The 20,364-nt window shown below is 39.5% G+C and overlaps 1 protein-coding gene and 1 pseudogene across 1 annotated transcript; one reads left to right on the top strand and one right to left on the bottom strand.

Moving 5' to 3' along the window:
- Positions 1-1,262, top strand: LOC145934234 (uncharacterized; annotated as a pseudogene).
- Positions 1,263-4,561: 3,299 nt separating this feature from the next.
- LOC145934233 (uncharacterized) lies at positions 4,562-5,169 on the bottom strand. Its single transcript, XM_083034603.1, has 2 exons — positions 4,714-5,169; positions 4,562-4,630 (listed from the first exon to the last, which is right to left on the bottom strand). Exons 1-2 carry the CDS (start codon positions 5,167-5,169, stop codon positions 4,562-4,564), a joined length of 525 nt encoding a protein of 174 aa, XP_082890729.1.
- Between the last annotated feature and the right edge of the window lie 15,195 nt (positions 5,170-20,364).

Below are 20,364 nucleotides of genomic sequence, written 5' to 3'. Positions count from 1 at the left end.
ATGGCTGATAACATTCGCGAGCGTGAAAAGATTGCGAAGGAAATTGTGAAAACGAGCGAATCGATCCGTAAGAAACATCGTGCTTTAAAGACTGGTAAGATCGATGACGATATCGCAGTCAAGACTCACTTTAAACCTATTATCGAACCACTACAAAAGATTGTCGACAACGCGAGCTTGATCGCAGTGAAAAACGAACCTGAGAGTAAAGCTGACGTGAAAATTAAAACGTTACCCGCTGTTAAGCGGTACGAGGAGGAGGAGGAAAATGCGACACCGAAAAAGAGAAAACGACTAAACACAAATCGCTCATCGACATCACGTACATCGGACGGATTTTTACTGGATGAACCACCGATAAGCTCTACACCGTCCACCTCTACACAGTCCGCGACAACGAGAATCCTACCATTTACAATACCCGAATCACTCGCAATCGAAAATGTTTTCGAAACCACAAGCAATTCACTTGAAACATCCGTTCGAAACACGTTACAAACGTCGGAAGGTCAAGAAATGTTGCGAGAGCACTTCGGACCACTGGGACAAAAATACATGGGTGCTCTCCTCGGTGGCGATAAAAAAAACGAGATCGATCACGTATGGTGTCTATTTCGAAAAAGATGGAATGTTGCTCGGTAACAAACGATTTGACATGGATAAATATGATTCTATAATTATAGACAAAGTAAAGTACATTGGTACACCTGGATTATACGAGCTAGTCTTCAAGAGGATTCCCGATGATGTTATTTACACGGAAGACGATATGCAAAAATACAAGAGCATATTATTGGCGACGAACGCGCATAAACGCAAATATGAAGCGCAAGGTCAATTACGGAGCAACAGGGGATACAAATACAAACAAATAATCGCACCGTTGATGTCAATTGAAAAGAAAAAATCTGGAAAGAGTGTATTCATGCCTCAAGCGATGACGCTAACCGACAATAAAATCGATTACGTACACTGGGACGACCCCAACGAGCTAGTGGATCGGGTACGATTGCTCGATGCTTCGCGCCGAGCTGGCCACAACGCTCACGACAACGAGATCCTGTCGATCATCGAGGAACTTCGCGAAGCAGGCATTATTATAAATTAAACGGGGTCTCGGCAAAACTAATCAGTCGATCGGCGTCATTCGCATCGAAAAATGTCTATCAACAAATATGGATTATTCGAACGGAGAAATGATGCAACTGGCACAAGCGATCATTGGGATAGATTGGTGAGAAGTTATGTGCGCGGAAACGCTCTGTGTCGTGTCGCTACAGACTATGATGCAAGATCGCGCAAGATTCGTCGTGTAGCACAACCTGAAGCTGACACTGATGCTGTCAACAAACTGTATGTGGAATCCTGCGTTAAAAGATTGATGAATCAACAGAAAGAATCAGATGAGAAGCTGACTTCGTTCGAGAAGGACGTGCGAGCAGTACAGACTGCGATAAACGAACTTCAACGTACAGCTAATGCTAACTCAAAAACGACTATCAACCTAAATGAGCAGCAGTGAACGGGTTAGGAGCGGCTATCGATCGGTTATCAAACATCTACGAAGGATTATCGAACGGCTACGAACAATTATCGAACGGCTACGAAGGATTATCGAACTGCTATTTAACTACAATGAGTGGTAGTGGTAGTGAACGGCCTAGCAACAGCTGCGAACGAGGGTACGAACAACTGAAACAGGGTTGCGAACGAGGCTACGAACAAGTCATTAAAGGCTATATACAAGGCTATTATCAACTCAGGAACGGCTGCGAACGGGTTAGGAACGGTTGCGAACGGGTCAGGAACGGCTACGAACGGGTTAGAAACTGTGAACAAGGCTGTGAACAAGGCTGCGAACGAATCAAGAACGATTTTCGAATGGGTTAAGAACGGAAGTAAACAACGCAAGAACGGCTATGAATGGCTCAAGAACGGCTACGAACGGGTCAAGAACGACTACGAACGGCTCAAGAACGGGTCAAGAACGGGTCAAGAACGACTACGAACGGCTCAAGAACGGGTCAAGAACGGCTACGAACGGCTCAAGAACGGGTCAAGAACGACTACGAACGGCTCAAGAACGGGTCAAGAACGGGTCAAGAACGGCTACGAACGGCTCAGTAACGGAAATGAGCGATAAAACAAACAGCAGTAAACGACGATAGGGAAAAAAAACCGACGAAGCGATGAAACAACATAGTTTGGAGAGACGGCAGTTGGTGAACGAACTGCACGCGCCGGCGAGAAAAAATTTTCCCCGAAGACATGTCATAGTGCGAGGATATGATGATCTGTGGCAAGCCGACATGCGTCGAGATGCGTCCGTACTCTCGTTTCAACAAAGGTTATCACTACATACTCACCGTCATCGATGTGTTGAGCAAGTACGCGTGGGCCGTACCACTCAAGAGTAAAGGCGGAAGCGAGACGGCTGACGCTATCGCCGAAATAATTCGAGATAGCAAGAGATGCCCGAAAAACATGCAAACTGATATGGGGAAGGAATTTTACAACGCTGATGTGCAACGGCTTATACGGAAACATAACATCAATCATTATTCTACATATTCGGTAATGAAGGCATCGGTCGTCGAGCGATTCAATCGTACGCTGAAGAACGACATGTGGAAGATGTTTACGCTAAATGGAACTTACAAGTGGATCGACGCGTTGCCGCGACTCGTATCGGATTATAACGCGCGCAAGCACCGAACAATCGGCATGCGACCCACCGACGTCACCCCCGCGATCGCTGATAAACTTTTAAAAACGGTATATAGTAACATAAAGATTGCCGCTCCGGCGAAATTCAAAGTAGGTGACTCGGTACGCATCAGCAAGTACAAGAAACTTTTCGAGAAGGGTTACACGCCAAATTGGACGACGGAGGTTTTTAAGATTGTTAAAGTGCAGCGTACTAATCCCGTAAGCTATCTACTCGAGGACTATCGCAAAACATCTGTCGCTGGAGCGTTTTACGAGTATGAGTTGCATCGCGCGAATTATCCGGACGTGTATCTTGTGGAGAAAGTACTGCACAGGAGGGGTGACGAGGTTTACGTGAAATGGCTGGGATTTGACAATTCACACAATTCTTGGATACATAAGGACAATGTGATTTAATTCATATAGACTATTTATTTTAAGAAAAATATAATGTGTACAACGTATAAAATATATAAAATATATAAAATATACATGAAATATATGAAATACAAAATCTTTATTAATACATCCTTTCCTTTAATCGTTACAATATATTACACATATGTTACATAACAATATATCATACACACATACACACACATTATACTACATTATATTTTATAAGGGTATCTGGTAATGTCCCCATGGTAATGTGTCGGTCGAATCAGGTATAATATACCGCTTATCGTCGTACGGACTTAGAGCAATTTTTGTCTCGCGGATGGTATACACTTCATGCAATTTCGATCTAATACATGACTGCTGACGTGTCATTTCAATCTCGTCATTCAGGCACCGCGTATAATCGTCGAATGTTATACTACGCGCTACGACATTACTTTTGACACCTTTTGCTTTTTTAGTGTCTTTTTTGCCGTCCACCCTCACCGCGTACATTTTTGCTCTAAGCCCGACGAATTCGGACATTATCGCGCCGTTATTCTCGTCTTTCATCAAGCCTGGCACCTTTTTGTTTGCATGCGCTATACCGTACGCATTGTCAATTGGATAATCGCTCGTATCGAATCTAGCGATATCGCGTTTCATGTTCTCGTACACATCGTCGCACTCGATGTGATATATTAAACTGTCGGTGTCGGTGTACATTATCCGGCATCTTTCACGATAGAGCGGTGACATGTACTCGTAGTGAAATTCATACAGACACAATTTCGATATATCGAGTATACACATACCAACATAGATTGGTTTGTTAAATTTTACTTCTAGTTTACGTAATTCGACGGCGATTAAATTTTCCGAAAAGACGCTCCTGCTATGGAAATTTGGTTTCGCGATCATCGCTTCCGCACCGTATCATCCGTCCCACTTTGTCAATAATTTTACATCTACATGATTTCGAACGTTTTCTATAGTTTTGCCGAATATCGCGTTGTTGATCAATTTGTACAAATTTTTTTCAAAATCATTTTTCGCTTGTGTTCTAAATTTTGTATTGAGTTCGATGTAATCGCGAGCCATTTTTCACAAATGTGACATTGCGTGGCGCTATGAAATTTTTCCCAATCGTCTGATGTTAAATTTAACATGGGGACATTATCAGACAAAATACCCTTTATGCGATGCACTAATTCCTCGAGTTTGTTGGCGAACCACGCGACACAATCGGCACCGCGATAAGATCGGTATGCGGATAATGTTTCATCGTACGAGCATTGCACATAGTATCCAACGCTAAATACCTCGTGATGTTGATCGTATGACACGTGTTCCGATGTCTTCCTCAGCACACACTCCAAGTCGGCATACACCATGAATGGAAGCCGCTCTTTTCTGTTGTAGTTGTCGAAGCCGAGCCACTTATCTTTATCGCTTGGTAACCGGAGCGCAGTCATTCATTTCTCCACAGTCTACCGTATGTGCCTGCAACTTGTCCTCTGATCCGAAATAATGCAAGCATCTGTGAAAAAAAAAATTACAATTTTATTTACAATTTTATTTACAATTTTATTTACAATTATATATAATTTGCAATAAATATACGTACCGATCACAGATATATTTTTGACCATTGTGTTTGCTCAGTTGCGAGCTTACGAGGCGAGACAGATTTTTGATATACGCGAAATCTCCAACGTTATCGTCCTGCTCCTCCACGTACAGCAAATTCACATGTTTTTCTTTTTTCCGATCGGCGAGTCGTATCGGAAGAATTGATAGTTCCTTCTTCCTCTCGATACCGTAGACGTTGATTGAGATAATGTTTATATGTTCAAACTTTTTTATTTGATTCAACGCCATCGGAAACCCAATGTTTTGTAAATTTAACACCGTCGTATAGTGCGGATATGAAAATTCCCGTTCCACATGTCTTTCAGCGGGGTACAGAGCGGCCACCACTGACCACGCGAAACACGCATTATCCGTTGATCGCACATTAATTACCGCTCTCTTCGCCATAATTTCTCGCGGTAATTTAATATGGCATCCCGCGCGCATAAGATTGCACTTGTTGACGTTGACCGTAAGATCGAGGATTCGTGACAATGCCCATCCGCTATCACGTTCCTGAAACTCTTCGAGAGACGTCAATGTAGTTTCGATGACGTGCCGCTCATATCACTCGCGTAAATCGGACGTGCGAAAAAGTTCATAATTTCTCGTGTTAATACTTTTGTTGGCGCGCTTATCACCTGTCACAAACTCACCGTTGAACACAGTATTTACTTTTACACAGTTGTGTATTTTTATAACGTCTTGCACTTGCTCGAGTACTACACTACTAGCATCTTCCAAAAATTGTCGCGGTTCGATATAGTCTGCGTTAATCACCGCACCGGTCAGTATACGATTTTCAAACGCGGTATCGATCTCTCGCCAAACGAGTCTTCCCGCGTTATTGTCGCCACTGTAATTACCACCACTGGATATAAACTGTCTCTGCAATCGAGTTTTTGCACCCTCGAGTCGCGCGATTCTAGCAACCAAAGATTGTCTATATCCAATCGAGACTCGCGGACGCTTGACACGGCTGTTTTCTTCGAGCAGTTTGATAAATTCCTCGCAGCGCAGCGCCCATTCAAGATACTCGCCCAAGGTGGCGATTTGATGGGACCGCTCCAACAGGTCGCGTTCAGTCTGCTCGATGTTTTCCATTTTTCCACACTTTTTAAAATCACGTTCTATAGAGCACTTGCACCCGCTATACTTTTTTTCGACCGACGTATCTGTGCGCTTGCAAATTACGTACTATGATTTGAAGTGGCAGCAGTCCTTATTATATTTCGTCTAATCATTTCTTCCCCTCTTCATGATTAACGGATTGTTTAATTACATATCAGAAAGGTGATCTCCCTTCATCGCGTTATCGCTTTTGACACAAAGCGGCCGGACATCGGCGCTCATTTTTGTTTATAAAAATTCAAGCGGCCGGACATCGGCGCTTCCTAAACAATGAGAAAGAATTCCGCTTAGGGGGAGGGGAAATGTACCGCAAAGGCTGACGAATATCGGCGCGTAATGCAACACGGTCTTTTACCGCGAAAAAAACACGTGTCCCGACGTGTTCATTGCGATAAGCGCGACCTCCCAAGATCCCCTCAGATGGAGGAGGGGGAGGGGGAGGTACCGCGTGGGTGGCCGAATGTCGGCAAAATTATCGCAAAAGAATTCTTCCTAAACAATAAGGAAGAAACATCGCAGCTTTATGAGCAGGGGAGGGGGAGGGCGGAAGTACCGCCAAAGCGCGTCCCTTATGGGGGCGGGGAGGGGAAGTACCGCGAGGGCGGCCGAATATCGGCGCTCACTTTGCGGTGTTTTGTTGATAATAAAACATGTTAGATAATTCAAAGTAATACAATACGGTGTTTTGTTTATGAAAAACAATAGGCGATAAGCGTCTCCCGCACAGCGATAAGCGCCCCCGCCCCGCGTGACGTCATCCCCCCGCCCTGCGTGACGTCATACCCCCTCGCCACGGAGAACCCCCCGCCCCGCGCCCCTCTCGGAGGACCTGGGTTATTACTCTCCTTGTATTCCTACTATCGACGATAATCAAAGTTACAAATTTTGACGATAAAACACGGTTAATGTTGGATAAAGAAATACGCAGACATGGAAACATGCTACCAAATACTATACGCGGTATCATCTGCGGCCCCTCGAATTGTGGTAAAACTAACACGTTGATTAGTTTGATAGAAAGCCCATATGGTGTTCGCTTCGAGAACATGTACGTTTACTCGAAATCGCTTCAACAACCGAAATATCAATATTTGGAAAATTTGCTATCACCGATAGAAGAAATTGGTTATTTTACATTCTCTAATAATAGCGATGTCATTCCACCGAGTGAGGCGCTTCCGACTTCCATTTTTATCTTTGATGACGTGGCATGCGACAAGCATGATATGATAAGAGAGTACTTTGCAATGGGACGACACTCGAGCACTGTTTCTATCTTTGTCAAACGTATGCCAAGATACCCAAGCATCTTATACGTGACAATGCAAACTTATTAATTTTATTTAAACAAGATGGGACAAACTTGAAACATGTGTACAACGATCACGTAAATACAGATATGTCTTACGATAATTTTCGCGCTTTTTGCCAGAAATGTTGGCAACATAAATATGGATTCGCGGCGATTGACAAGGACAGTCCGCTGACTAATGGACAATATAGAAAAGGATTTAATGAATTTGCAATACCCCAAAGCAATTAGTCGCTTTCGACACATTGATCGAGCAACGTCTAAATTGCAACATGATGAATAACGATCGTGAAAAGATTGTGAGAGAGATTGCGAAAACGAGCGATTCAATCCGTAAAAAATATCGTTTCTTGAAAACTGGTAAAATGGAGGAGGACGATGCATTGGAGAGGCATTTTAAACCAATCTCTGAACCTCTGAAACAGCTTGTTGAAAATACAGTCGGTGTTGAGTCTGGTGAAGAAAAGATTGAACCATCGAGTATGCTCGGAGAGAAAAAAGAGTTTAAAACAAAGCGATCAAATATATCATTGAGCGGTATAACTTCTACTCCAAAGCGAATCAAAAGCAGGCGAATGCAACAATTATTGGATGCCACTACTTCTACTCCGATACAAGATGTACAACCAAGGCAATTATTGCATGATAAGACGTCTATCGAGGAAATTTTCGAGACTTCACCTGAATCGCTTGTGACATCAATTCAACATTCATTACAAACATCTGAGGGTCAAAATTCATTGCAAAATCACCTGGGTCCACTTGCTCAAAAATATGTGGCAGCTATATTGAGTCAAGATAAAAATTCCAAGATGGATTACGTATACGGTGTTAAATTTATCGACAAAGGAATGACGCTCGGTAATAAAAATTTCGATGTGGATAAAAATGATAATATAATTATCGATGGATCAAAATATGTTGGAACAGCAGGTCTTTACGAGTTGGTTTTCAAGAGAATTCCCGATGATGAAATATATACTGCAAATGACTTGCAGAACTACAAAAGTATATTAATAAGAACAAATGTGCACAGACGAAATGGTAATGTGAATCAGCCAGTATTAGGTAACAAGGGATACAAATATAAATATATAATCGCACCATTATTCTCTGATAAAAAATCTGGAAAAGGTATACCGCGTGCTATGACCTTAAACAATAATAAGATTGATTACGTGCATTGGAATGATCCCAACGAGTTGGTAGATCGTCTGCGATTGCTCGAAGCTTCACGTCAAGCCGGCAACAACGCCCACGGTAATGAAATATTGTCGATTATCGAGGAACTTTACGAAGCTGGTATTTATAAAAGCTGGTTATTATAAAATAAGTTATACATCCACGATACGAGTCAGTCTGTCAATATTAGTGGTATCGAAATGTCGATTAATAAATTTGGATTATCACTTGGAACGTCGAATAATAATTCATATTATCAATGGAATGGATTACTAAGAAATTACGTGCGCGATAACACTCTGTGTCTAACAACCTCCGGCTATGACGCAAGGTCGCGCAAGATACGACGTGTAGCGCAACCGGAAGATGATAATGATGCAGCCAACAAACGATATGTCGAAGCGAGTGTCAAGCTTTTGAGAGATCAACAGAAAGAAATTGAGAAAAAAATAATCAGGCTTGAAAGGAATATGCAGGCGCTATTATTAACGCTGGATAAAATGGCTATAACGCAGACTACATCAAAAGATACATAAAGAACTGTATGTGAAAATTATATCACATTATTACAAATATGCCTCGATCAAACACCTCTGAAAAGCAGCTACTCGTGGAGGAATTGCACGCTCCAGCGAGAAGAAATTTTCCGCGTAGACGCGTCATAGTACGTGGATACGACGACCTGTGGCAAGCTGACGTGGTCGAGATGCGTCCTTATGCAAGAGTCAACAAAGGATACAATTACATACTCACCGTTATCGATGTGTTGAGCAAGTATGTATGGGCCGTGCCGCTCAAGAATAAGAGCGGACGCGAAACAGCTGACGCTATCGCCGTGATAATTCGAGATAGCAAGAGATGTCCGAGAAACGTACAAACCGATAGAGGAAAAGAATTTTACAATGCAAATGTGCAGAAACTCGTAAAAAAACACATCAATCATTACTCGACGTATTCTGTTATGAAAGCCTCGGTCGTGGAACGATTTAATCGTACTTTAAAGAACAATATGTGGAAAATGTTTACACTTAATGGCAATTACAAGTGGATCGACGCGCTGTCCCGACTCGTTGCAGAGTACAATGCGCGAAAACATCGCACTATCGGCATGAAACTTATCGATGTTACTCCGGAGATTGCCGAAAAACTTTTAAATACGGTATACAGTAACGTAAAAATTGCTGCTCCGGCAAGATTCAAAGTAGGCTGTCAGGTACGCGTGAGTAAATTCAAGACCATCTTCGAAAAAGGTTTTACACCAAATTGGACTACCGAAATATTTAAAATTATCAAAGTGCAGAAAACTAATCCTGCGACATATATACTTGAAGATTCGCGCGGAAATTCCGTCGCCGGAGGATTCTACGAGTACGAGTTACATCATGTTGCAAATCCCGATGTATATCTCGTGGAAAAGGTTTTCGGAAAAAAGGCGATGATGTTTATGTGAAATGGTTGGGACTGGATAAATCTCACAACTCATGGATTCATAAAAATAATGTATTATAAACATTTATTTAAAATATTTGTACACTGTTTATTTTACAATATATTTATCTAATAATTTTATAAATACAAATATACATATAATATACATATTTATACAAAATATACATATTTTACAACAAATATTAATTAGAAAGGTATTTTATAATGTCCCCATGGTAATGTATCAGTGGTTTCAGGTATGATATACCGCTTGTCATCGTGAGGACTTAGAGCAATTTTCGTCTCGCGAATGGTGTATACTTCATGCAATTTCGATCTTATACATGACTGACTACGTGTCATTTCAATCTCTTCATTCAAACACACGTATAATCATCAAACGTTATCGTTCTCGCGATAACGTTACTCTTGACACCTTTTACTTTTTTCGTATCTTTCTTGGCATCCACTCGCAAGGCATTTTTGCTCTAACAAGTAACACTACCCAACTGATACTCACCGATTTGAATGAAACTTAACATACTTATTAAACACCGAAAAATATTAAATACGTGTTTTTTTGTTTCGGCTAAACACGCTTTTTAGGGGTAGAAAGCACCCCTCAACCCCTGGAGGTGGAAACAGTTATGGCTAATTATTTCTGAAACAATACATTTTCTGAAAAAAGTGCTTAGGACCAAAGTTGTAGAGTTCAAAGTGATGCACTTGATGGCGACCTTGAAGTCGACCTTGAGGTCGATTTTCAAGGTCTTTTGAAAATCATTTCATGTTTTTCAAAGGGAGTAGTTTACTTTTCATCCCGAGAATCGATAGAGCGTGAAATTTTACATTCAGAACGTTGGTGATTTGTAAATAAAACAAGCCTCTGCAATTTAAAATTGTTCATTGATCCAACCAATTAAGGCAAGATCAGTCAATAATTCGATCAATAAAGAAATTATAAGTTAATTATTCATTCAAATAAGGCAAGATGTGATCGAGATCCAGCCAGTGAAGGCAAGATGTGAGCGAAATCCAGCCAGTAAAGGCAAGATATGGTCTAGATCCAGCCAGTGAAGGCAAGATGTGAGCGAAATCCAGCCAGTAAAGGCAAGATATGGTCGAGATCCAGCCAGTGAAGGCAAGATGTGAGCGAAATCCAGCCAGTAAAGGCAAGATATGGTCGAGATCCAGCCAGTGAAGGCAAGATATGGTCGAGATCCAGCCAGTGAAGGTAAGATTTCATAATTTCTTTTCATAGTCTATGAGTATAAATTCCATGATAATTGGCATTATTCTTTATATTCATGGCAATAATGAGGAATAGCTTTATCTTCTATCGCAAAAAAATGCTCCATACACAGAGAGTTAGTACACCACGCACATTTTATTACTGCAATGTTATTGCAGATTTTGCAGACTGTACCGCAATTCTTTAAACAGAAATCAACAGGCGTTTCACATCTATCTGGTTTTTCTTCAATATATCCACTTTTCCACCAGGCATATTTAATCATGTTTTGGAATCGGGGTGATGAGAATTGATTGTGGATTAATGATTGAATTTTGAGAATGTTATTCCTCAAATGTAGGTTAATATCATAGTTGTATAAGAGAATTAAGTCCGAAAATTGTTTCAGGAAGTTTTTCCACGGTCTGAATACGTAGACATCCAATGGTTGAGTGAAGCCAGTTGTTCCCGCAGGAATTGTAAGGATTTTTACTTCTTTATTACCCTTGTCTATATTTTCAAATTTCTTTTCTGTTTGTCCTGACCAAGAGTCCAAACACAAAATAGACTTCTTGCCAGCATTAGGCAAGAAGACATCTTCAAACTATTTAATAACAATGTCGGATGTCAATTTTCCAGATTTTGTGGCAAAAACGAGGATATTATCTGCTTTGTACATTGACTTCTGTATTATCGGTCCGAAACGGCCACTTGTTTCTTGCAGAACTATTAATAAGGGGGATTTCAAGATACCATCGGCAGATATTAAAGGTTGTATTGTGTAACTGTGAGTCAAGGAATTCAAAGATTGAGCAAGACACTCCACTTTCAAAGAACCCTTTGAGGCTAATGTACGACCAGCATGTGTTTCCAAATTGAACCCTGATTGATCTGAATTGTAAACGTTTGCTGTTCCTAGCAAGCCTATCTCTAGTTTAACTTGACTCACATAATTGGAAGATTGTTCCAATAGTTCTGCTTTATTTAAAATATGCGCTTGTCACGAATTTATTTATTTTTCTTGAAACAATACCATGTTGTATTTTAAAGTTGTGTATCCATTTTGATGAAGCCGTAAATAATTGAGAAGGCAAATGAACTACCTCTCTTGCTTTCAAGGCCCATCTCTTTAGATCTAAATCGTGAATGGGTAGATTTCGATCAGATGCACTGTTAAATTGTTCTAGAACGTATTGAGAGATATATAACAATTTATCAGTCCTTGACCCACCCTCAGCAACTTGTGCTTCCCATCGGTACAATTGTGTTACATTTATAACTTTCTTAAATCGGTTTTTAACTGATTCTATATTCCTTCTTTTCTTTTGTCCAGATCGCCAAAATTCAATTACTCTCTTCTTATAACCAATGTCTACAATTTCTCTGAATTTTGTATCGTCTTGCATAACTTCCGAAACATCTTCTGGATTGTCTTCAACTAAAACAGCATCAGGAATCACACTAGCATCAGTACAGTTCAAAGTATCATAAGTCTCTTTAAATATATCAAAATTGATAGCGTCTTTTATCAAATCTGCAAGTTGAGAAGCGAATGATCTTTCTTCATCTGTTATTCTAGATTCTATATTGTACACTCGAAAGTGAGGCATAATAACTTTAAAATATTTTTTGGGTTTAATGACATTATGAAATTTTACAGATTAACAATGCTTTAATAATATTATAACAGAGATTCAAAGTAAATTCATAGAAAGCAGAGTTTATGATTGTAAGCCTAAATGAAATTAACACAAAAAATAGTCGTGGGAACAAATGATGGAAAAGTACTTGCAGTAAATACTTTCCGAAAGAATTTTGAAAACATTCACGAGAAACAGCAGTCGTAAGAACAATTGACGTAAAACTATAAACAATGAACACTCGCCCAAGTACAGATGTGAAAATGATAATTGAAGGTCTATTCGAACGAAATTCACGAGCAAGATAGCTCATAGCAAATAAGTGATCAAGAAGTAATTTTGGAAAATGCTTGCTCAACGACAGTCGGGAAAATAATAATTGATCATATGTCCGAATGAAATCCTAATACAAAATAAAGAGTAAAAGATATTGTGGATAACTCCAGAGTAGCAATACAAATTTAAAAAAATTTGAAAATTTCTAATATAGCATGAAGATAATGTTTAACTTATAATTAGAGTGACATTTTGTTTTCTTATCTTTACTTCTATTCTGAAGTTACTTACAAAACTTTTTTCTCCTTCTTATTTTTTCTATAAATTTGCGCCTATTTTCCCATTATGTCAGGTTTTTTTTCTTTTTTTAGGAAAATAATGCAACAAATCAATTCTGAAGACAGATTTAGAGTCAACGCATAAAATTACTGATTATAGATACAGGATGTGGTCAAAGTCCGGCAACGGCTAATTATTTCCAAATTTAATTGACCTTGAAAATCGACCTCAAGGTCGACTTCAAGGTCGCCATCAAGTGCATCACTTTGAACTCTACAACTTTGGTCCTAAGCACTTTTTTCAGAAAATGTATTGTTTCAGAAATAATTAGCCATAACTGTTTCCACCTCCAGGGGTTGAGGGGTGCTTTCTACCCCTAAAAAGCGTGTTTAGCCGAAACAAAAAAACACGTATTTAATATTTTTCGGTGTTTAATAAGTATGTTAAGTTTCATTCAAATCGGTGAGTATCAGTTGAGTAGTGTTACTTTAAGCCCTACAAATTCGGTCATAATCACACCGTTGTTTTCATCTTTCATTAGACCAAGTACCTTTTTATTCACGAGCGGTATACCGTACACATTGTCCGCAGTGTAATCGCTCGTATCAAATTTGTCGAGGTTGCGCTTTATATTCTCGTACGCATCTTCGCATTCGATGTGGTATATTAGGCTGTCTGTGTCGGTGTACATTACCCGGCATCTGTCATGATACAGCGGTGACATGTACTTATGATGAAATTCATATAAACATGTTTTGGAGATGTCGAGTATGCACATGCCAACATAGATTGGTTTATAAAATTTTACCTCGAGTTTGCGTAATTCGACAGCGATTAGATTTTCAGAAAAGATGCTTCTACTGTGGAAATTTGGTTTCGCAATCATTGCCTCTGCACCGTATCTTCCTTCCCAATGTGTGATAAGTTTTACATCAACCCGATTACGCACATTTTCCATCGTTTTGCCGAATACTGCATTATTCATCAATTTATATAAATTTTTTTCAAAATCATTTTTTGCTTGCGTTCTAAATTGCGTATTAAGTTCGATATAATTTCGAAGCGATGGAGATTGCGCGAATTGTAATATGCGATGTATTTTTGCAACGCGAAGGCCGTGACGCGTACTTTGCTGCAGGTTGCGGTAGTGTATCACATATCGCTTCTTGTCGTATAGCGTTGCGAGAAGCTTATCTTCCCGCTTGCCTGGCGGCTTGTCGCGTGTCGGGCAAAACGGTAGGTCAGTGTGCGTGTCGTGAAGATGTCGCGGATATTCTAAATCTACCTCGAGGATGTAGCCTGTGGGTGAATCGAGTGCGATGGATGATGTGTCGAAATTAGATACATCGTCGACCCATTGAAAATCAGCATAAGGCAATGGTTGACACATTGCCCATCCATACAAATTATTTACATCGAAATACATTAGATATGAAGATGGTTTCAATGGATCGTACGACTGCATGTACTTGTTATTAGCGTGTGCATATCTGTTTGAACATTGACTCAGACCACCGCGTATACCCCGTTCGATAAACATTACCATATCAATGTCTGTGAGCAGTTCGAACGTAATTTTTGTATGCTTTAACATGGCGTCCCACGTATACCCGGGGAGAGTATAGTAATACGCGGGGTCGAGCCCATAACTCTCGATACATTTATCCCGGAAATTTTCAAAAATGTCGGCTAATAACATAACATCAGTTTTTAAATATAAGTCGCTATATTCGCCCAGCGTTCGAATGGAGAACCGCTCCCATATGTTTTCAGCGTGCGCGTAATCGTTCTCGGATACAGTGTCGCCGGTCAAGGAACTATAAAACGATTCGCGCGGTGGTAGACACATATCATGCAACATTTCAAAACAGTTGATGTATTCGTACGGAAAGACACCTTTCCGTGTTAATAATTCGAAATTTTCGGTGGATAAATTTTGAAATTTTGATTTTAAATTTTTGAGTTTATCTTTACTTAGAAATGATGCCAATTTGTCGAGACTAGTATTGAGAAATTTATATGAATCGATGAATCGTAATTTTATGCAAGCTTTCCAATCTTTGTCATCGTACTATTGACAGTTTTTGTAAATGATACATATTTTTCTTTAGTTATCGGAAGTAATTCGATTCCCCCTTCGAACGCTATAGCTATTTCCTTAATTATGAAATGTGAGTCGTAACCGGATAAATTATGAAATACTATTGGAATACAAAAAGAGTTTTTATAATTTAAGTTGCAATTTGAGTGCGCGGGACCTCTGTATCGGCCGGTTAGATGGTAATGATCGCGTACGCGTGTATCGTCATCTTGCATGAATGGTTTCTCACATATATGACAATGCGTCGCGCTATGAAATTTTTCCCACTCGTCTGATGTTAAATTTACCATGGGGACGTTAGTTGCTAAAATATTCTTTACGCGTATCGCTAAATTTTGTAGTTGTTCGGAAAACCACGAAACGCAATCTACACTACGACGAGAATAATACTCGGATAATGAATCGTCATATGAGCAATGTACAAAATATGCTATACTAAATACTTGGTGATGTTGATATAAATTCTTTTCTTCTTCCTTCTTATCCGTCTTTGTCAGCACACATTCGAGGTCAGCGTATACGACAAAAGGAAGTCGCTCTTTGCGATTAAAGTTGTTGAACGCGAGCCACTTGTCCTTATCGCTCGGTAACCGGATAGCGCAGTCATTCATCTCTCCGCAGTCCACCATATGTGATTGCAGTTTGTCTTCAGACCCGAAATAATGCAGACATCTGTAAAATAACAATTATAAACAATTGCACATTTATTTATATAATTTGCAATAAATATACGTACCGATCGCAGATATATTTCTTGTGATCTTTTTTGCTCAATTGCGAACTGACAAGCCTGGAGAGATTCTTGATCCATGCGAAATGACCTACGCTGTTGTGATCTTCCACGTAAAGTAGGTTGACATGTATGTCTTTCTTCTGCTCGCTGAGACGTATCGAGACAATGTTCTTTTCTTCGATGCTGTACACATTTATCGAAATGTTATTATGAACTTCAAACTTTTTAATTTGATTCACAGTCACTGGAAACTCAATGTCTTGGAGATTCAGCACTGTTGTGTAATGCGGATATGATGATTCCCGTTCCACATTTCTTTCGGCGGGGTACAGAGCAGCGACCACCGCCCACGCAAAACATGCATTGTCTTTTGATTGCACATTAACCACTGCTCTTTTGTTCATTATTTCTCGCGGTAATTTAATGTGACATTCCGCACGCATTGGATTATACTTGTTTATATTTACAATTAAATTGATTATTCGCGACAATGCCCAACCACTATCGCGTTCCTGAAATTCTTCTAGCGATGCTAGCGTGGGCTCGATAACGCGGTGATCGTACCAATCATGTAAATCGGAGGTGTGAAAGATTTCAAAGTTTTTCGTATTGATAGTTTTATTAGCACGCTTATCGCCCGACACGAACTCGCCATTAAACATAGTGTTCACTTTCACACTAGGGTATTTTTGCAATACTTTTTGCACGTGTCCGATCACAATGTCTTTGGGCTCCTCTAGAAATTGACGAGGTTCGATGTGGTTGCTGTTTATCACCGCACCAGTCAAGATGCGGCTCTCGAACGCTGTATCAATCTCTCGCTATATGAGTCCGATGTCTCGCGAACTGCTTCCGGCACCTGCGTGTACAAAACGTCTGCGTACCGAATTTTTCAACCCTTCGAGACGCGCGATTTGGGAGACAAGCTATTGTCGAACTCCGATCGGTAATCGTGGACGTTTTATTCGACTTTGTTTTTCCAGTGATTCGATGTATTCGTCACATTGCTGCTCCCACACAATATATTCTTCCACCGAATTCACCCTTGCGGCTTGCTCCAACAAACTTGCTTCCAATTGTGCCATTTTTGAGATGCTCTTGCTGAATCTCTGACAAAGATACTGACAGAGTATGCCTCCTTACCAACATTTTTATTTGATCACTGACACTTGAAAAACTCGAGTATGTTGCATTTTGCACATTTGACCTTGACAATAATTCTAACATTTCATTTGAGGATGATGTCATAGCAACCGTGCATCGGCGCTTGAAAATTTTGAATATGTTGCATTTTGAACACCTGGGACTGATGTCATAGCAGCAGCTGTGCATTAGCGCTTAAAATTTTGAATATGTTGCATTTTGCACATTTTGACCTTGACAATAATTCTAACATTTCATTTGAGGATGATGTCATAGCAGCCGCGCATCGGCGCTTGAAAATTTTGAATATGCTGCATTTTGAACACCTGGGACTGATGTCATAGCAGCAGCTGTGCATTAGCGCTTAAAATTTTGAATATGTTGCATTTTGCACATTTTGACCTTGACAATAATTCTAACATTTCATTTGAGGATGATGTCATAGCAGCCGCGCATCGGCGCTTGAAAATTTTGAATATGTTGCATTTTGAACACCTGGGACTGATGTCATAGCAGCAGCTGTGCATCGGTGCTTTGATTGGTTGAAAATAATATCGGATCAGCAATAATCCCCACCCCATCACAATGGATATTATGGATAAAATTTAAAAATAATTTAGTATCACATTGATCACTCGATTGAAAAGGTTCTTTTAAAATGTGTTCTGCCGGAAGCATGAATTATTACGCTTCGAGAATTCATGAGAGTGATGTTTTGTGCAAGAAGAAATGTGACAAGTAAGTTTCAATTCTTTTTGTCAAATAATGATTTTTAAATAATGATTTTTAAATAATTTTTGAAATATTGTTCTAATTATTTTTATAGCATTCAACGTGTGACTCGTATACTTGGGCGAAGATATACTCTAACCGCAACATCCTATAAATATTTGGAAATAGGAATCAGCGTTGGAGCTGTATCATATGTGGAATTAGCTCTTGGTGATAATCGAGGCAACCACATAATATTGCCTATTGAAACATGGATATCACTAATGCGGAAACGTGCGGACATTGAACGATTTTTACAATCATCTCAAACTCCATTATGGATTCGAGATCTAACAATAGAAATTGTTAAAATATCGGATTCAAAAATTGTAAAATTAACATTATCCAATAATTTTTTATATATGAAGCCATCGACTCTATTACATTTATTTGAGTTTGAAAAATGTATAGATCATGTGTATTTCTGGCTATGTGAAAATACTCATCTTGTGAATGAAAATTTAAACAATTTGCAACTATTTTACAACGCAATAATATTACTAATGTATGTGATGCTGTAAAAGCGATACGCGAAAGTGATGCGTACGATAGCGAATCACTCATAGATTGTGAAATATTAACATGTGCTGTAAATGATGTTTTTTATGATTCTTGTAATAAATAAATTTTTATTGATAAACTGTGAATTTAATTATTTCTTTCCCGCCCCTGTTCTATATGTATATGAATAGTATGATGTGCACATGCATTATCAGCAAAACTCTTTGGAGATGTAGAAAAATGATGAGCTAGATGATACTCCAGTTAGAACAGAGAGATGAAGAAATGAAGAGAGATGTAGAATTAAAATCAAGAGGGGAGCAACATTATAATATATGTGTCGTGTCATAGAGTAGCAGACTTATACTCGCATGCTCGTGCTGTGCGGTTGCATGAAACTGTAAGATATACTCTAATTGAAGGGAAAACGTATTGCAACTGTAGATGCTCCCTAAATCAAATTTTATCGTGCAGTGTGTGTCCTATTTGCACACATTAAACTGTTTAAAAATTAAAACACTTAAAGTGCTGTGAAAATGGCGAGTGATGTGAAGGTGCTAACTCAGGACGAATACATTGCATCGCTGGAAAAAGATGTGTTAGAAATTGCTGCTGCGTTGGAAAAAGAAAATTTTGCAGTGCGTCCGACTGAAAGTGATAAAGTGAGTTATCTGTTCTGGGAGTTGGAGTGCGATGGATGTATCGATTTGCTAAAAGGATAATACCGACAACCAAGGAGATTTTTTTGGAAATTTTATGAAATAAAAATAAATCCAAAATTATTGATCGGAGATTTGCAGTCACGGACCGCTCGAATCGCGCGACTTGAAGAAATAAGAAGATTGCTACGCAGACGTTACTTAAGCATAGATACCAATGTTCCAGCACTATCGACAAACACTCCAGTAAATTCAATCGTGCAGGCAATACACGGGCGCGAAATAGGTTTCAAAAAACGTCACACGAAAAACCTGTATGATTGCATCTTTATGCATAATTTGTATCATTCTCCACTCGACTATTTTGATTGGCGAGTTCAAAATTTCTATGTAACAGAACTCAATTCTGGTTGTATTGCAAACGAGTTTTGGTAATCTGTGTAAGTCTCATTAATTTTATAATAAATAAATTAAAATATTTATAAATTAAAAAATTATTAAAATAATTAATAAAAATTTTTTGTTATGCAGGAGTCCCCGCCCAGCCGTCGCCTCCGCTTCACGAAGCACCTAGCATTCGGCCGCCTCACCATTCTCACTCACTTAAATTTCATATTTTAAATTTTATATACTTTTTTATATCATATTTTATATTATATATTATATTTTATATTTTCATTTTTATATTTTCATTTTTATATTTTAAATTCACACACACACATTTTGTAAATACACACACACACACACAGTTATAAATAAACATTATTTTAAATATTAAATAAATGTATTTATTTTAGAATAAGTCCTCTCTCCCCTTCCTCCTATTAAATTCTTATTATTAATTAAAAATTACTATAAATATTATTATAAAAAAAAAATAAAAAAAAGTCTCTCGCGTCCGCCTCTCGCGCTCTCCTTCGCTGCATCAGCTCTCGCGCTCTCCATCGCCACGTCATCTCGCTACCTCTCGTCATCTCGCGCTATCTCTCTCGCTCTTGCGATATCTCTCTCGCGTTCGCCTCGCGCTCTCCTTCGCGTCATCTCGCTACCTCTCCATCTCGCACTATCTCTCTCGCTCTTGCATATACGCCTCGCTTGCGTCATCTCTCTCACGTGTGCCTCGCGCTCTCCTTCGCGTTCCTCTCTCCCCGCGGACCCCTCGCGGACCCCTTACCCAAAAAGCTTCATGCGGTCTTTCGCGGATTCCTCTCTCCCCGCGGACCCCTCGCGGACCCGGCACCAAAATCGCGGACGC

The sequence above is a fragment of the Prenolepis imparis genome, unplaced genomic scaffold, assembly GCF_030444845.1.
Source record: "Prenolepis imparis isolate NDT839.2.m4 unplaced genomic scaffold, iyPreImpa1.0 SCAF_3, whole genome shotgun sequence".
Classification (NCBI taxonomy): Eukaryota; Metazoa; Arthropoda; class Insecta; order Hymenoptera; family Formicidae; genus Prenolepis; species Prenolepis imparis.
Note: the sequence above shows the minus strand (reverse complement) of the source record. Positions and strands in the feature narration are given on the sequence as shown.